The 18,294-nt window shown below is 39.7% G+C and overlaps 1 protein-coding gene across 4 annotated transcripts in view; it reads left to right on the top strand.

Annotated features, from left to right (window-relative positions):
• Positions 1-8,695: 8,695 nt before the first annotated feature.
• The window catches only part of HBP1 (HMG-box transcription factor 1), a 33,716-nt gene continuing 24,117 nt past the window's right edge, over positions 8,696-18,294 (top strand). Inside the window, exons 1-2 of one of the 4 annotated variants that reach the window (XM_010382426.2) lie at positions 8,724-8,756; positions 14,196-14,493. Coding sequence is in view for 1 of the 4 variants with exons in the window: in XM_010382423.2 (XP_010380725.1) it covers positions 8,742-8,756 (15 nt within the window). In the remaining 3 variants the exon portion in view is untranslated. Of the gene's footprint in view, positions 8,915-14,195; positions 14,494-18,294 lie in introns of all 4 variants that reach the window. The other 3 variants (XM_010382425.2, XM_010382423.2, XM_010382424.2) reach the window with 3 other exon arrangements.

The raw sequence follows: 18,294 nt of genomic DNA, 5'->3' as shown, positions 1-18,294 counted from the left end.
GAGGTCAGGAGATTGAGACCATCCTGGCTAACACAGTGAAACCCCATCTCTACTAAAAATACAAAATAATTAGCCGGGCATGGTGGCGGGCGCTTGTAGTCCCAGCTACTCGGGAGGCTGAGGCAGGAGAATGGCATGAACCTGGGAGGCGGAGCTTGCAGTGAGCCGAGATCGCGCCACTGCACTCCAGCCTGGGCGACAGAGTGAGACCCCATCTCAAAAAAAAAAAAAAAAAAATTTGATCTTGACATTTAATGTCACAAAGTTTTTTTAAAAAAAGTGATTTAAACTTAAGATCCGACATGTTTTGTATGCTTTAAGATCTTACACCTAAAAAATCTCTCCTATCCTAAAAATAATTTGGGATCCTTATCAGCATGCCCACAGTTTATTTCTTTGTTCTTCACTAGGCCTACACAATATAGTCCTTTGTAGACATCTGTTCCCTTGGGTTTCTGTTCTTCCTTAGGATGGTTGCCAACCCACAGTCTCATTGATCAGCAGCCAATATGGTTTGTTTTTTGTTTTTAATTCTTAGAAACATCCTCTACAGTAATAGAAACAAATTTTTATGAGCATAACCCTATATAAACACAAAATGAGTATCTGCCCTTACCATATATACCATTAGGCCTTGCCATTGCTTTAATGTACACTCATAGTTGAAATTAGTGCAGGATTAACTCAGATGTACTAGATTTTCATTGTTCACTGATATACTCAGTATGCTGCCAGATAAGATGAATTTAATTATATTCAACCAAAGCAATATACTCTTACATGATTTCTAGGCCCCATGACCCAGTATCTAGAGACATTAATTCTAACCAGTTGTTTGCTTTTAAATGAGCGATTTCATTTTGGGAAACAGGTTTCAAATGAATATATATACATGGGTAAAATTACTCTGTGCTAGTGTAGTCTTATTAGAGAATGTTTATGGTCCCACTTGTATATGAAAATGTGGTTAGAATGTTAATTGGATAATGTATATATAGGAAGTCAAAGTATGTAAAGTATAACTTCAGCCACATTTTTAGAACACTTTAACATTTTTGCAAAACCTTCTTGTAGGAAAAGAGAGCTCTCCACATGAAGATGACTTGTTTTATATTTCAGATTTTATTTTAAAAGCCGTGTCTGTTAAACAAGAAAAAACACAAAAGAACTCCAGATTCCTGGTTCATCATTCTGTATTCTTACTCACTTTTTCAAGTTATCTATTTTGTTGCATAAACTAATTGTTAACTATTCATGGAACAGCAAATGCGTGTTTAATAAAGAACTTTGACCAAGGCTATAAATGCCACTTACATTATTTTCAGTATTGTTGGTTATATTTAAATTTTCCTTATAATAAAGCACACTTTTATAATAAAATACACTGAATTATTGTTTTTCATACTTTTTTGCTTGTTTCTTTAAACTTTTCTGACTTGCATAATGCATAATTCATTGAAAAGCATGATAGAAATGTGGCATGTGGAAGCTAACCCCCAGGGCATAACATAGTAAGAAAGTATGGTTCTGTATGGCAATAGGTTCTTAAAATTATTAGCTATTCGTCATGTGTGGGAGAAATAATTGTGGTGTGTTACAGATTTATTTGGCCATTTAGAATAACCAAATAAATCTGGCTAACTAGGAATTTGTGTAAAAGTATCTAATTAAAACAGCTCAAGTTTGACTTGTGGATGTCATTATTTAATTACTAATCAACGCTCCTTACTATGTGAGAATTCTCCGTTGACCATTCAAGGACAGAGCCTCCTGTGTATCATGTGGGGCTAAGGAAAGGGGTGAGGACTTTTTCCCCAAGAGTGACGGTGCTTTCCCTTGTTTTAAAGAAAGATGTGTGTGTGTGTGTGTGTGTGTGTGTGTGTGTGTGTGTGTTTTCTGCATATCCATATGAACTAGGGATTATTGCAGATATTTTAACATACACATTACCTGTGACACAACTTAGATGACTGTATATGTGTTACCATTAGGATTAGTATTATAAACTCTGGCTAAATGCCATTTAGAATGCTTAAAAAGGCCGGGCACGGTAGCTCATGCCTGCAATCCCAGCACTTTGGGGAGGCTGAGGCGGGAGGATCATGAGGTCAAGAGATCGAGACCATGCTGGCCAATATAGTGAAACCCCATCTCTACTAAAAATACAAAAATTAGCTGGGCATGGTGGCATGTGCCTGTAGTCCCAGCTACTCGGGAGGCTGAGGCAGGAGAATTGCTTGAACCCGGGAGGTGGAAGTTGGAGTGAGCCGAGATTGTGCCGCTGCACTCCAGCCTGGCGACAGAGCGAGACTCCCTCTATAAAGCAAACAAACAGAAAAGCTTAAAAATTATTCAAGTGAAACGGCATGAAGCAAGGGACTTTGGATTTTATTGAAACGCAAGATTTAAAAACATGCTGTGTTCTTTCCCTTTCCAAAGCACCTTTAAAGATACTGATAGAATTTTTCCTTTCTCAAAAAACATTGCAACAAAGATGAGATGACCTTTGGCATTCTCAAGGAAAATTAATACTGTGTAGGCCTAGAGAGGTGAGTCATACATCTGGATTAAGGCAGAGCTTTGTTAAATTGCTGAACAGGGGATTCTATTAAAAAAAAAAATTACTACCTAAGAGAAATAGAGTTTATAAGGAATGCTGTCTTCTAAAATTTAGTGTTTGGTACAGCCTGATGCCAGGTATCAGAAAGAATTTTGACAAAAAGGAAAAATTGGAATGAGTTGAGACAATCTTACCTGTTCTAGAATACTTTTAAAGGCAGCAAAACTGGATAGACTGAATAGACTATAGAGTTGTTCAATGTGTATACCTAGGGACAATCAGTGACTTCACTAAAGTCATTTACTTTGTGAGTTGATGGCAGAACTCGTGGAAAATTGAGATGTATTGATTCCTCATCCAATTCATGGCCTCATATATTTTCCCAAATAATGTTAATGAGCCTGGCATATAAATAGGTATGTAGTTTCCAATGCAAAGAATAAGATTATTTTGAGAGGAAAACTTTTGATTTGACTGACAGATCTGGGTCTTTCTTTACCTTTTTATGCTCCAAATTTATAAATCTAAAATTGCCCAGAAAATCCTGAAGAAGTATGTATCACATATATAGGAAGATGTGGTGGTATCTGATAGGGAGGTAATGTCTACATCACAAAAATGAATGCTACCTACCAAAGAGGTGGTTTTCCCAGATTTTGATTTAACCATAGCCTGAGTCTCATCATTTTTCCAAATATAAAAAAATGCTAATACAAAATGTATATACATTAAATCATGTTTTGTCAGCACCAATTATAACTGATTCATTATAGTATATAAATGCATTTTTTACTGTCACTGGAAAACAGAAAATGACCTTTTCTTCAGGCACAAGGGAGAGTTTTCTGTGGCTCTTGACTGTAACAACCCAGACATGAAACCCTAAATATTTTCTGTTTAACTTGGAAAAAAGGTTACAAAGTAGACCCTTGAATGAGTTTATGAACAGGAAATATGACCAGTTAAAATCTTAAGTTACTATTGATGACTGGTTTCCATCTTGGTCCTAACTGGAAACCTTCCTAGATCTTGCTGAGGAACAAGAGAATAAACTCTGCATCCCTGAAACTTCATCACCTCTCTTAGGCCAAGGGCTGACATTTAATACAAGTGTACTTCCTTTACATAATGACTATATTCTTGAAGTATATACAAATGACATTTTTTAAAAGCCAAGTAATATTTTAAGAATGGTGCACACTATAAAGACATCTTTGGCAAATCTATTTTCTCATAATTGCTCTTTAAAGCTGAACTTAAATATCCTCAACATTTTTGTGACTTATATACTGTATAACTTGAAGGAGTTGAAGTGTTAATTAGGTTGGTGCAAAAGTAATTGTGGTTTTTGTCTTTTTTTAATGGTTAAAAAATGGTAAACATCACTATTACTTTTGCACCAACCCAATACTTTGCCTTTCAGTGACTGACACTGTGAGGGAAACAAAAATGAATAATAGTGCTTATCATATAAACATAGCTGGAAGATGAGACATATTCTCAAATAATAATGACTACATAGAGGAAGTGACAGTTAAAGTGCATGCAAGTTATTCAACAAAGTCGAATATTCAGACCAGCATCCTATATACAGTGCTACACTATGCTGTATATGAGAAAATTCATGCTGCTTGTCTCCCCTAACTTTTCATTTGTTTCACAGGTATGTATTTTTTTGATTGCTTATTACGGACCAGACAAAAGCGCATGAGATGGTGACTGATAAGGAGAGAATGTAAATGTGGAAGGGGGACAAATGTAAGCAATAATATTCAGTTTAGCCCAGTGTGATAAAAGTGATGTGTGTATTATTCCTACAATTTTTTTTTTTTTTTTTTTTTTGAGACGGAGTCTGGCTCTGTCAGCCAGGCTGGAGTACAATGGTGCGATCTCGGTTCACTGAAATCTCCGCCTCCCGGGTTCAAGCGTTCTCCTGCCTCAGCCTCCCGAGTAGCTGGGACTACAGGCGTGTGCCACCACGCCCAGCTAACTTTTGTATTTTTAGTAGAGATGGGGTTTCACCATTTTGGCCAGGATTGTTTCGATCTCTTGACCTTGTGATCTGCCCGCCTCAGCCTCCCAAAGTGCTGCGATTACAGGCGTGAGCCACCGTGCCCGGACCTATTCCTACAATTTTAGTTGCTCTTTATCCGACTTAACTGTACTTAAAATGAGGTACTTTTTGCTAGCAACTAAACATAAAGAAGGGCCTAGGATACCAAACAGATAAGGAGTAGAAAATACGTGAGAATTTGTGTTAAATAGTTCAGATAACAGTAATGATCTCTAGAAAACTTGCAAGACATGAGAATAGTCATTTGAGCTTGATTTTATACATTGAGAGTGAGATGAAATAGAATTGTTGCCTTCTCTAAATACATTTTCATTTATACCAAATTAGACTCGATAAAAACTTTTTGAGAAAAATTGGGATAAAAAAATGAGTAGTCCTCTCTATGTCCTGAGGATACCCAGGTTTATTTCTCTAGACTTGGCCTTCCTAAATGCCAGACGAATATATTCAGCTGCCTAAGGACATCTAGACTCAGATTTCTTGCCTGCACAGATGCTCATCACCTGAGGCTGAACCTATCCTTTTCCTTCCGCCCAGTCCCCAAATCTGCTATTCTCTCCAGCATTCCCGTAGTCAATAACATCAGCATAACCACCCTTCCCCAACATACTGCAATTACCTAAGCCAGAGACAGAATCATTTTGATTCTTCCATCTTACGTTGATTTTTCTTCCTAATGTGGTTATAGTGTTAAGACAGTTAGCTTATCAGCCACTGAAGAAAGGTCTTGCTTTCTGGTCATCGGAGCAAAATCTAAACTTGAGTTGGATCAAGAACTACAGGAACAGGAGACGACTCAGTTCTAAAATGGCCATCATCAGCTCCCATGGATTTCATTATAACTTGCCTGAATTACCTGAGTACTTTGAACTAATTAGAAAATTAACTCATTTTAAAGGATAGTAAGGTATATGGAAGGATATTTGTTAGTTTAAATTTGCAAGATGCTATCTGAAAACTTTGAGAAGTACTTAGACCATACATGTGTTTAATTTCGCTATTTAGTACTTGTTCATGTGATTTCATTTACCTTTTGACAATTCAAAGTGATTATTTTCAATATCAAGCAATGCATGTACTTGAACTTCTCTTTAGTTCAACAAAGCAGTCATTGGTATGTCAAATATGGTGGAATCAGGGAAATACATTATTTCACTCCTAAATAGGATTTATCGGTTTTTTTTCTTCTGTTTGTTTTTTACTATCTCTAACAAATTAGAACTTGATATTTAAGATAACAGAAGTAACTTCACAAACTGCTGGAAAGACATTTTGATTTGACAGTTTCTTGACATATTTTTGCATACATTTTATGTGTATACGTGTGTGTATAGATATTGTGACTGTACCAATCAAGAAGAGGTGTTATTTAAAGAAACTGATTTTTTAATGTCAATTTTATCATGGAAACATCTTAAGGATAGTTAAAAACTGTGATTATATCTGTTTTAGTCTGAGAGTATAATTTGAACATGTAAAAATTTCCAAGGAGATCTTACTAGTTTTGTACTTTGATCTTTGTTCTGGCTTTTAAGTTGGCTAGTTTTATTGGTCACTCAATAAATGATGAGGTCCCTGTCAAATACACATAAGGTACTAATGTGGTCATTTAGCCCCCCAGGGAAGTCAGAAGATTGGACTCATTGTCCACTTAAAGGTATAGCGAATTCTAATACTAGTATTTAATCAGTTGTGACTAAACTATCTAAATTTAACTCATATTAAAGACTTGGACAAAAATGAGAAAAAGTATGCAAAAAATGTTTTCTGTCTTTTTATTCTCAATAATTGGCACCATGGTAAAAAAATGGAACTAAATGTTTCTGAATGAATGGAAAAGGCTTTACAGAGCTATTAAAGGATAAATTATTATTTGTAATATACTGTACAATATCTGGATCTAAAGTTGAATTTTTTTTCCCATTTCCAGTGTTCCCCAATAAAAGAATATCACCACTAAGGCTTTTGGTAAAAACTTTAGAATAGTTTAACTTTTAAAAATAAGGTTTAGCTGAAAGCAGATCTCATAGTCTGTGTACTGGAGGGGGTAAAGCAGTATCTCAATCTCTTGCCAGCTTTTTTTTTTTTTTTTTTTTTTTTAAAGAGAAAAGCTTTTTAGTTTCCTAGAAGGAGTTAGACATAAATATCTCAAAACAATTTTAAATAATTAGGTGAACTTCACAGATTTTTCTTTTTTGTCAATTGTAGTACACGATGACCCTCCATTGTTTTTTTTTTTTAAAAAAAAAAAAAGGAAGAAAACCATAAAAAGTAGCTGAGACATTCATTTCTTTGAGTCACTAATAATTTCTGAAAGATGGTAAATTCAAATCCTGTCCTTTTTCCTCAGGGAAAGAATTAAGCATTCTGTTGGCTCTCCTCTGAATTATTTTAATAAAAAATAGAATGTTTTATTACTATTTGTGAACATAGAAAGTAAAATATTTGATCACATGGGAGGACTACTTTATCCATAATTTCACTTCAGGGATTCAAATGAGGAATCCTCAAGAATTTTAAACTCGATTTCAACATATGCGGGGTTATTTTGGATTTCTTGATTTGTTATGCGGCTTTCAGGTATATTTAAAAATCCAAGAAATGCAGGAGGTTTTAAAGAAATAACTAGCTGTGATTTCTGGCTCTGTCCAAAAGTTTGCTTTTACAGATTTCTTACTAATGTAGGTCTTCCTCATCTTACTAAGCATATATGTGATCTAAAGTTATAAAATCTAAAGCACAATTTAAATGATTAAACGCTAAAGGTTCAAAGAGGGGAAAAGCTTAATCATGCCTTTGTAATGTGAATGGTAAAGACACCAATTATTGACTAGATGCAGCCGACTGAATGGACAGCCATGTTTAAAGTGAAGGTAACTATAAAGCCGGGAAGCGTCTCTGGTAAGTCAGAGAATTCCTAACTTGAGGAACTCCTAGTGGAAATAAAGTGGAAAGACAGTTTCTTTCATCAATGAGAAAACGTCTAGAAGGAGAAGAGGTTTAACAAAACTCACCAGAGAAACTTACCGATAATGATTCACAAATTAAATCCAGTTTACGTCATACATTATGCCCCTCTGTATTACGTTAACCAACAAGCATACTAATCAATATGGAAAATACAGCCTTAACTTGCCTCAATTTCGTAAACGCCCGCCCCCGCCCCCACCCCCGCTTTGTAAATTCTCTAGACCCCGAGCTTCTCGCTTGCTCACAGTCCATTCCCCAGCCTCACTCTTCCTGGCACTTAGCTGGCGCTCAACAAATCTTAGGTGAACTGAACAGAGATGACAAGGCAATCTCAAGTTGCTGTCCTGGGAGTGGTGAGGCAAGGCACAGGAGAAAGGACTTTTAGTTCTTCCCACTGCCAGTGGAGCCCCCAGCATCACTTTCGGCCCCTTCGTGCCTGGGACCGTGATTTGTTGGTGACCAAGTCCCTCGCAAGCCTGCAGTACTTCCGCTGGTGCAGTCATCTCCTTCCCCTCGCACTAAAACAATACCCTGGCCTCCTGCCAAACTCGTGAGCAGCGAGCAACTCGGGCTGTTTATGGCCCGGATTGGGTACTGCAAGAGGTTTGGGCCGCTCTAAGTGTTAGCAGAGGCCCGGAGGAAGAGAAGAGGCCCAAGCTTTAAAACACTCCCTTCCTCCGCCCCCTCCCTTTTGTCCCAGACACCAAAACAAACGAGCTGATACACGTGTCCCTATGACTCTTGTTTACTATCAAGACTGCGCTGTGCGAGCGCCTCTGGGATATGTAGTCCAGCTCTTCCACGGCCAGCAGCCTCCCACAGCCAAGGACCAAGGCTTGAGACTACGAACCCACAATCCCTTTCGGGGACAAAGTTTGGCTCAGCTCCCCGGATTCTCGGCAGTAGTCCAATCCAAAGCACTTACTCTTGTGATTGACACGCCATCTTCTCCAGTAAACACAACACAAAAGTCAATACATGCCCGCCCCCCGAGACGGACCACGGTACCACCCAATGGGAAAGGGGAACAACCGAATGGCAGTTCTGCAGTCCAATAAGAGGGCGAAAGAGCTGGGCGGGGGCTCAACCCCTAGGGGGTTGAGGGGAGGGGGAAGACGAAGCTTGAAAGACTTGGTAATGGCGACGGGTTTGGTAAGTAGGAAAGTTTCGGTTGAGGAGTAAGAGCGGCGGCGGGAGCAGTAACCCGCGCGGGGGAGGCCGACGTCGGTCGGAGAGGGGGTACGAGAGCTGCTGGTGGTGTTGTCGTGGCCGGGGCGGCCCGCGCCTGGGCTGCCGGCACTTCGCGGCAGGTTTGTTGTCTTTCAGTTCGGGAAGAGGTGGGGGTGGGGAAGGGAGGGGCAGGAGCGCGGGGGATCGGGCAGCCGGAAGGGCTCGGGTCCTCGTTCCTCCTCCTCGGAGGGTTGCCCTTGGAGTGGGGCAGTTAACCGTTCGATTGGTGTCCGCGGCAAGCCCACCGGACCAGCGTCTCCCGCGAGCTCACCTCACCTGGGCTTTGGGACGGCGGCGCTAGGGGGTCTCGGGCGGGAGCCGGGAGGAGGCAGCGGGAGGGCGACGCTCTGGGGTCGGGTCGCGCGGTGGGTGGCCGGGCCGGGTGTGGAGATGGGGCGGGCCAGGGCGGGGGAAGGGGCCGACGCGGCGCCGGGGCTGCCCAGGAAAGTTTGACTTCAACTCCCCGCTTGTGGGCGGAGGGTCGGAGCTTGGCCGGGGTAGGGGGCCGGCCTGAGGTGGGGGACCCCAGTAAGGCGCCGCCTTCTTCTGGACCGAAGGGGGCTCCTGCCGAGCCGGGGAGCTCGCGGAGCCGCTGGGCCCGGGGGCTCATTGTTACGCAGTTCGAATGAATGGGCTCCCAGGCGCCTGCGCGCTGGGGCAGAGCCGAGGGGAAAAACAAGCCCTGAGTCCGGGCTGCGGTCACATGATGGGGGGAAGGGAGGGGAACGCGATGAATGGCGAAAGAGGGTGGGGGATGGACTTGGCGTGAACCGAGAGGCGCTGCTCTGTGTGACCCAAAGAGGAGGCTTGGCAGGCGATTCCAGCCTCCGCCTTTCAAACTATGCTGCCGCCGCAGGCCGATTGAAACAACAAAACAAGCCAGGCGAAGTCAACAGCCAGGTTTTTGTAGCTTTAAATGCTGCGTGCTCTCTAGGGTATTTCACTCTCCGCTGTGCACTCCGCACTCCAGAGTTCATACTTAGGGAGTTATCAGCTACTGTCGTTTTTAGAAGGAGCACTGACAGCGAGGTAATACTCAAGTTTTCTGTTTGTTCTGTTTCTGGCTCACGTTGCCATTGATGCCAGGACGAGAGGAGGCTTAGAAAAGGAGTTATACATACTGGGAAGCGATGGAGCCCTACTAATAGCTCAGATGCCCTACTAACAGCTCAGATGGAGGCTTTAGATTTATTAATACTACTTCTTTCTAAATAGCCATAACCACTGCTAATAGTGGTTTTGAAATTAAAGGTACTTTTTGAGAATTAGAATAATTTTAACATTTGCAAATACTTTTCTGGTCATTTAACAGTGACCTAAATCTGCAATGTATGTCTTGTAGTTTTTTTTGTTGTTATTTTATCTTGCAAATGAGTGGTAGAGTCGGTCATCTGTTCAGTTTCCTTGGTTAAACTCAGTTATTGCTAGGTAGACAGTAGTTGACAAAGTTTCAAGGAAATTTGAGTTACACTGAGAATTAAATCCACTCCTTAAAGTTTTTGGGTTATGTTATACTTTTGAGGAACCATTTAACCACTTTAAAACAAAATATTGTTTGTGCTAACTCGACGGATCAATTATAGAGTGAAGTTTTGATTTCACTTTCTAGTTTCATCTTAGTTTCGTAAACCCACTTACGTTTTCTGTCTCGAAAACCTTTCCTCTTTCTTCTGAAACTCCTAACTACATACCCTAGTTAAAAGGGTACATTATTCCAGGATTGCCCACCTCCATGTCTCCGCTATCCTGTGTATTTCACAGGGCATACCTCTCAGACTTCAAACATGATACCGTCACTGTAAGAGTTATTTTCTTCACTATATATATGTGTATATATAAGAAATATGTATACATATATATATATACACACACATATATATATATACACACACACACACACATATATATATATTTTGAGAGGGAGTCTTTCTCTGTCGCCAGGCTGGAGTGCAGGGGTGCGATCTCAGCTCACTGCAACCTCTGCCTCCTGGGTTCAGGTGATTCTTTTGCCTCAGCCTCGGGTCTACAGGCGCGCGCCACCACGCCCAACTAATTTTTTTGTATTTTTAGTAGAGACGGGGTTTCACCATGTTGGGCAGGGTGGTGTCAGTCTCCTGACCTCGTGATCTGCCCGCCTCGGCCTCCCAAATTGCTCGGATTGCAGGTGTGAGCCACCGCGCCCGGCCCATTATATTTTAACTTCCTTGGATTCTTTCTTCACTAATCGAAATGCCCAGTGAAGAAGGCATGCGGGCATGATGGCATAGACTTATTAAACTGCTCTGCGCTGAAGGTTCTTCCTGGTGAATTGCAAGCTGGTGTTTTGTGTATGTGTTTGAAATAAAAATACTGGTACTCCCCTCTCCACCCCCCCCCCCCCCCCGCATACATTACCTGTTAGAAGTTACTGTCCTGGCGGGGTGTCTCACGCCTGTCCCAGCGCTTTGAGAGGCTGAGGCGGGTGGATCACCTGAGGTCAGGATTTCGAGACCAGCCTTGCCAACATGGTGAAATTGTATTAAAAATACAACAGTTAGCTGGGCATGGTGGCCCGCACCTGTAGTCCCAGCTACTTGGGAGGCTGAGGCAAGAGAATCCCTTGAACCCGGGAGTCAGAGGTTGCAGTGAGACAAGATCAGGCCACTGTACTCCAGCCTGGGCATCAGAACAAGACTTACTCTCAAAAAAAAAAAAAAAAAGTCAATGCCAGGAATTTTATGTCTGTTAAGTATGAAAGTGAGTATTTACTTGGAATAGAAAAATGAATCACAATGAATTAAAAAAAATTAAAGCTGTCGGATACCTGCTTATCACAAAATTCAGGGAAAATGGCATACTCTAATATTCTTATTAACTGCCTGATGTCAGTAACATTCACATTTTTCATATACTGATCAGCATTTTGGTGCTTCATAATTTCTACTATCATTTTCTATAGAGAAACTAGAAAAATAATTTTCTCCGTAATGTGGTTCATTGAGTTTTTAAAAGTTATTAAACAGCTTAAAAAAACTTTTTCCACAAGTTTTTATAGATAATGTAAAAATGTTTAGGAGTACAATCAAGTTTAGGAAAACAAGTTTCATAAGAACTTATAGATGATGTCAAGTTTTATTATATGACTCATCTTAAATACTTATTTGAATTGACAGTACTCCTAAAACAGTTCGTGGATGACTGCTTGTGCTATTAATGGGTTTTCTGTTGTCTTGATCAATATAGCATTTCATGTTGAATGAGCATGAAATTACTAAGAATTTGTATAGATGTGGATTGGTCAGTGTCTGTGGGATGTAATATCTTTTATACCTACAATTTTTATACCTACAATTCTGATAGGTAGACAGCTACTAGTCCCTTTTTTTTTTTTTTAACTTATTTTTAATAACTTTTTTTTTTTTTTTTGAGACGGAGTCTCGCTGTGTCGCCCAGGCTGGAGTGCAGTGGCGCGATCTCGGCTCACTGCAAGCTCCGCCTCCCGGGTTCCCGCCATTCTCCCGCCTCAGCCTCCGAGTAGCTGGGACTACAGGCGCCCGCCACCGCGCCCTGCTAGTTTTTTGTATTTTTAGTAGAGACGGGGTTTCACCGTGTTAGCCAGGAGGGTCTCGATCTCCTGACCTCATGATCCACCCGCCTCGGCCTCCCAAAGTGCTGGGATTACAGGCTTGAGCCACCGCGCCCGGCCTATTTTTAATAACTTTTTAGAGATGGGGTCTTGCTGTGTTGCCCAGGTTAGTCTTGAACTCTGGGCTCAAGTGATCTTCCTGTCTCGGCCTCCCAAAGTGCTGGCATTGCAGGCCTGAGCCATTGAGCCTGGCCACTAGTCTTATTTACGAATAAAAAAACGGGTCCAAAAAAGAAAACAGGCCTAGAGATTTAATTGTTCAGGGCCATGAAAGTGGTAAGTGATCAAAACAAATCCACTAAGGGTTTTTGTTGTTTTGTCTTTTTTCTTAGCCCAGTGGCAGACTAGAGTTGTAGACAAATATCTGTGAAATCTTTTGTTTGAAGTTTTGTTGAAAATACTTTAAAAGAATAGCATTAAGGCCTCTGAGATGCTTTTGGTATAGAAAGTTGCATTTAATATACTTTGTTAGGGAGGCTTGTTTTAGCGTGTAATTATGTAATCCATTCAAAATACCTCAGTTTCAGAGATAGAAATTAATTGCAAATTACCTTTTCTTCACTCACTCTTTGAGAACAATTTGAGCATATAGTCTGGACTGGGTATGGAAATCCTTCAGGATTAGGGGAGAGCATATAGAAGATCCTGCTGTGAATTCCATAATGGTGATGGAAAAGTAAGGATTCAGGGAATAATAGCCACTTGAAAGCAGGAAGTAACCCATGCTGGCCTATACCTTTTGTCTTTTTTTCCTGTCAGCTCTCCCCTTCAAAAAGAAAATGGTCCCATTTAGTCATCATACTCCTGTTTTCTTCATCCATAATAACACTTTATTCACAGAGTTGTTCTGAGTTTAAAATAAAATTAAATGAAGTACATGGAAGTGTAGGCATTTTGTAAAACCTAGTTTCTTTCTTCATTCATTGAGACTTAGCTTTTTCTAGTTCTCTCTTTCTCTCCTGTCTTAAGATTTTGTGGATATTTGCTTCTGGAAGTTTGCATACCAAAAGCAGTGGGGCCTTCCAAGAAAGTAAAATTTGTAATACTGAACATGACATTTCAGAGTACAACTTCTGGAAAATTTTACTGAGAATCACAGATGTAGTGAAGGAATGACATGTGCAGAGAGTTAACTAAACTACAAGGCAAGCTGTGTTGAATCTGATACCAAAGCAGTGTACAAAAGCGTGAATGAACAATAGGGTTAGCTCTACCAGGAGATATTTGAAAGAGGAGCTTGTTTATCAAAATGAGTATGTAATTGGTATAATGTATGTAGGGGAGTAAAAAATGTAAGGACTTTGCTGGTATTCCTTTACTGCATTGGAGACCTTGCTTTCTTTCTCCAAAATAGTTGAGAATAGACAGAAGAGACAGAAAACTTCCATTTGTATATAGTTTTGAATTTTGTTTTCATGTATTGAATTCTCAGAATAGCCCTATGAGGTAAGTAGAGGGACTGTAAGTCTGAGATTGAGTGACCTGTCCCCGGTTACACAGCTAGTAAGAATGAAACCGAAGTCTGTTGTCTTGAAATGTAGCGTCTCTTACTGTATGGTACTTTTACAGTAGCAGAACTTCAGTTTTCTCAGGACCAAACTTCTGATAGCCTTGAGCAATGAGAGGTGTGAACACTTAGAACTTATATTCAGTAAATATTTATTTGGTTCCTTTGGTTATTTATAGGTAGCTCTGTTTTGAAATTAAAATAATGTTTTTTTCCAACTTCATTTAAGGAGTTTTGGGATGGTGGTTGATAACTAAGACAAAGTGCTGAAGAAATGATAGAAGTTGCAAAGAGATGTTAGTGTACTATACTTGGTGAATGTTGGAAACTGCAGGACCTGCTGTAGGGAAGAAAAAAGTTCTAGTTGGGAAGAATGAGGAAACCAAAGAGCTCTGCAGAGGGAGGGGGAAGACAAGACAGACTGCAGCTGTGCTTCTGCGGACTCCAAGAACGGCACTGTTCATGCACAGAGGATAGCTCTGAAGAGAGATACATGTGTAGTGCAACTTCTGAATTTCATAATAAAGGTAAAAGTAGGAAATGTTTTAAATTCAGATAGGGTTGACTACGTAGCTCACATCTGTATGTGAAGCATCGTACAGATATTCATAAGGATTTTTAGTTATCAAAATAGGTTAAATTATATTCTGTATACTTAAGATGCTGGAAATATTTCTACGGAAAGAGTTAAAATCTCCTATCTAAACTGTTAATATTAGCTGTTTAAAGAACTCACATAGTGTGACTAGTTCCTTAAGAGTTACTAAATAAGGAATCTGCACTGATACTATCAACTACCTTTTTGGAGAATCGTTGCAGAGGAAGCTGGAGACAGGTGGCTTACATAGAGAGACTGGGAATGTGAATGCTCGCGCTCTCTCTCTCTTTTTTTTTTTTAAATACCCTCCTTAAAATGTTATAGGTGTTCCTGCATACTCATACAGTATTTCAGTATGATTTTGTCCATAGACTCAAAGAGACTGTTTTAAAGTATAGTTCTGATCATGTCAGACCTCTGTTAAAAAAAAATCCTCAGTGGTTCTTCATTGTCTGATAATTGCTAATCATAACACTAGCCACTGTACATTGAAGGCTTTGTGTTAGGCACTATTCTGAGCATTTCACATGATCTCACTGAGTTTTTATTTTATTTTATTTATTTATTTATTTATTTATTTATTTGCTCCGTCACCCAGGCTGGAATGCAGTGGTGCCATCTCTGCTCACTGCAAGCTCCGCCTCCCGGGTTCACGCCATTCTCCTGCCTCAGCCTCCTGAGTAGCTGGGACTACAGGTGTCCACCACCGCACCCGGTTAATTTTTTGTATTTTTAAGAGAGACAGGGTTTCACTGTGTTAGCCAGGATGGTCTCGATTTCCTGACATCAGGAACCGCCCGCCTCGGCCTCCCAAAGTGCTGGGATTATAGGCGTAAGCCACCACGCCCGGCTTTTTTCTTTTTTGGAAACGGAGTCTCCCTCTGTCACCCACGCTGTAGTGCAGTGGCGCGATCTCGGCTCACTGCAACTTCCGCCTCCAGGTTCAAGCGATTCTCCTGCCTCAGCTTGCTGAGTAGGTGGGATTACAGGCATGTGCCACCATGCCTGGCTAATTCTTGTATTTTTAGTAGAGACGGGATTTCACCATTTGGTAAGGCTGGTCTGGAACTCCTGACCTCATGATCCGCCCTCCTCGGCTTCCCAAAGTGCTGGGATTACAAAGAGTCCAGCCCCTTCTTTTCCTTTAACCCATTCATAGCCAAGACCTGTTCTGTAGTACTGTGGTCATTTGCTTGTATCTTTCCACTAAAGTGTAGATTCTTTGAGACTCATGATGAATTGTTCATAAGTGAGGTCCAACATTTCATCTAATACAATGCCCTGTGCATAGTATTTATTAAATAAATGATTTTTTAATAAGTAGGAATTTAGCAACCATTTTTAGCCCAATGTGTCTCAATATTCTGCACCTGGAAACAAAAACCAGTGCACAAAGCCATACCCCAGGCCAGATAGATCAGATCCTCTGGGGATGGGGCCTGGGAAACTTTTTTTTAAAGCGTATATATGATTCCGTGTGCCACAGGGTAGAGTTGAGAATCACTGATGAAACCAAATTTGCTCCATTTCCCCCCCTCCCCCAGGAGAAGGTGGAGGCTCAAAATCATGATTTCATACTTGAGAAATAGATTTGTGTTACACATTTTCTGTAGTTGCTAGTTCTGTAGGTGAAATTGTTATATCCCAGCATATTTGCTGTAACTATATGCTAAGACTGATTGTGATCAGTACATTGTACTAAACTGGAGAAGTGTTAATTTCTTCCAAATTTCATCTTTTAGGGGCCTAAAGTAATGGCATGATACATTATTTTTATTGAGATGTGCTGGATGACTTGCCATAATATCTCCCAGGGAGGAGACTGTTGAAACTGAATAGCTATCTGGTTTCCACCTATTAACTATGTATTTTCAGTAACTGTTCTATTTAGGACATTACAAACCCAAAGTATGTTTAATATTGCCCTATGTCTGGGGATAAAAAAATTTCAAAAGACGTCATTTTACACTTTTTTCACTATTTCATTTCATCCTCACAACTACTGTCAGAGGAAAGTAGGGCAGGTATAATTAGCTCTATTTTACAGATGAAGAGAAACTCAGTCACTTAGGTCATATATTTGGTAAGTAATCAAGCTGGAATCATAACCCATTTCCTTACATCTAACCAAGTGCCCTTTTTGCCACACCATAATACATTGTATAGTCAGTATTGAGCAAGGCTTTCAAGTAGTGCCCAGGATAAGGGTTATTTTTGAGGGGTATAGGCAGATAGCATCCAAAATGGAATATTAGACATATGGTAAGGCAATATGCATGCAATTGGGCTGTGTGTCAAGAACCCTGTATCTAGCCATCTGAAATAATCAGATGTAAGCAAATACTTTTAAAAATAAGAATATAAATTCAGTGTTTAGAAGAGTGAAGAAACTCAGAATAGCATATTTAGCAGTAGAGGGTATAAGTGAGTTTTGGTAGATTCTTACGATGTATATTTAACCATTGAAAGCTTTGAAAAAAATTAATGACGTAGGAAAATGCTTATGAACTTACATTATGCCAAAAGGTATCAAACTATAATATGAACTATGAAGAAAAACATGATTGAGTATACATGTACATGAAGAATAAATTGGATTGTAATACATCAAAATGTTAAAAGTAAGTCTGGTTGGTGGGGTTAGAAGTAATCATTATATTCCTTTTTTTCCAAAAATTTTTTTTTCCCCTTTTATTTTGCACAGCAATTGTATTTTCTAGTCAGGAATACATTTCAAAACCAAAAAGATCATGAAAAAGCCTTTGTAGAAAGAAATTTATCAGTGCCATCAGTGTTTATTGGTAATTAACATCATGGCTTAGCAAGCTTATAAATATTAAGTGATTAACATTTTTTCAGTGCAGTTTTGATCAGCCTGCACTGGGGGAGTACCCCAGTGACTTTCAGTGACTTTTAACAGCAATGTATTTTATTGCTTTGTTTTGAGGAAAAATATGTTGTTGCAAAAGTCAGGATTTTTTTGTGTATTTCATATTCACTCATTAGAACTTTATTACTCATTAGAACTTTATTTTAAGAGATGGAGTCTTGCTACATTGCCCAGGCTGGATTCCAACGCATAGGCTGAAGTGTAGTCCTCCCCCTTCAGTCTACCCCAAGTAGCTGGAACTATAGGCACTAGCTACTGCATCAGGCTGGAACTTTTTTAAAAAATGGAATTTAGACTAGAGCCTGAGAAATCAGAAAATCTTACCATTGTTGCTTATGTTAAATAAAGAACTAATTTGATCATTGTCCAAAGGGTGGAATAAAAGGTATAACCACATTTTCCTTTCATAATAATATTTAGTTGTTGGATTTTGCTGAGAAATTATTTAAATGTATTAACCCATATTCTCTTCCTTCTGATAATTTTGTAGGCTTGCAGGTAGATTTACTAGTTGTTTAAATTTCCCATGATGATTATTCATCTTTCTAGACATAATATCCTATTCAGAATGACAGGTATCTTTTATTATGGCTAGGTCCCAAATTTTCATTAAGAAAACCTAAGAACAGTTTTATTTTTATGAGAATTGTAATATATGACCATTTTAAGAAACTCTTAAATGTTACTTAGAAAATGTATTTTTTTTGGTTGGGCGTGGTGGCTCATGCCTGTAATCCCAGCACTTTGGGAGGCCGAGGCAGGTGGATCACCTGAGGTCAGGAGTTCGAGACCAGCCTAGCCAACATGGCAAAACCGTGTCTTTACTGAAAATACAAAAAA

The sequence above is a fragment of the Rhinopithecus roxellana genome, chromosome 6 (genome assembly GCF_007565055.1).
Source record: "Rhinopithecus roxellana isolate Shanxi Qingling chromosome 6, ASM756505v1, whole genome shotgun sequence".
NCBI classification, from domain to species: Eukaryota; Metazoa; Chordata; class Mammalia; order Primates; family Cercopithecidae; genus Rhinopithecus; species Rhinopithecus roxellana.
The sequence above is the reverse complement of the archived record's forward strand: the minus strand, read 5'-3'. Positions and strand labels throughout refer to the sequence as shown.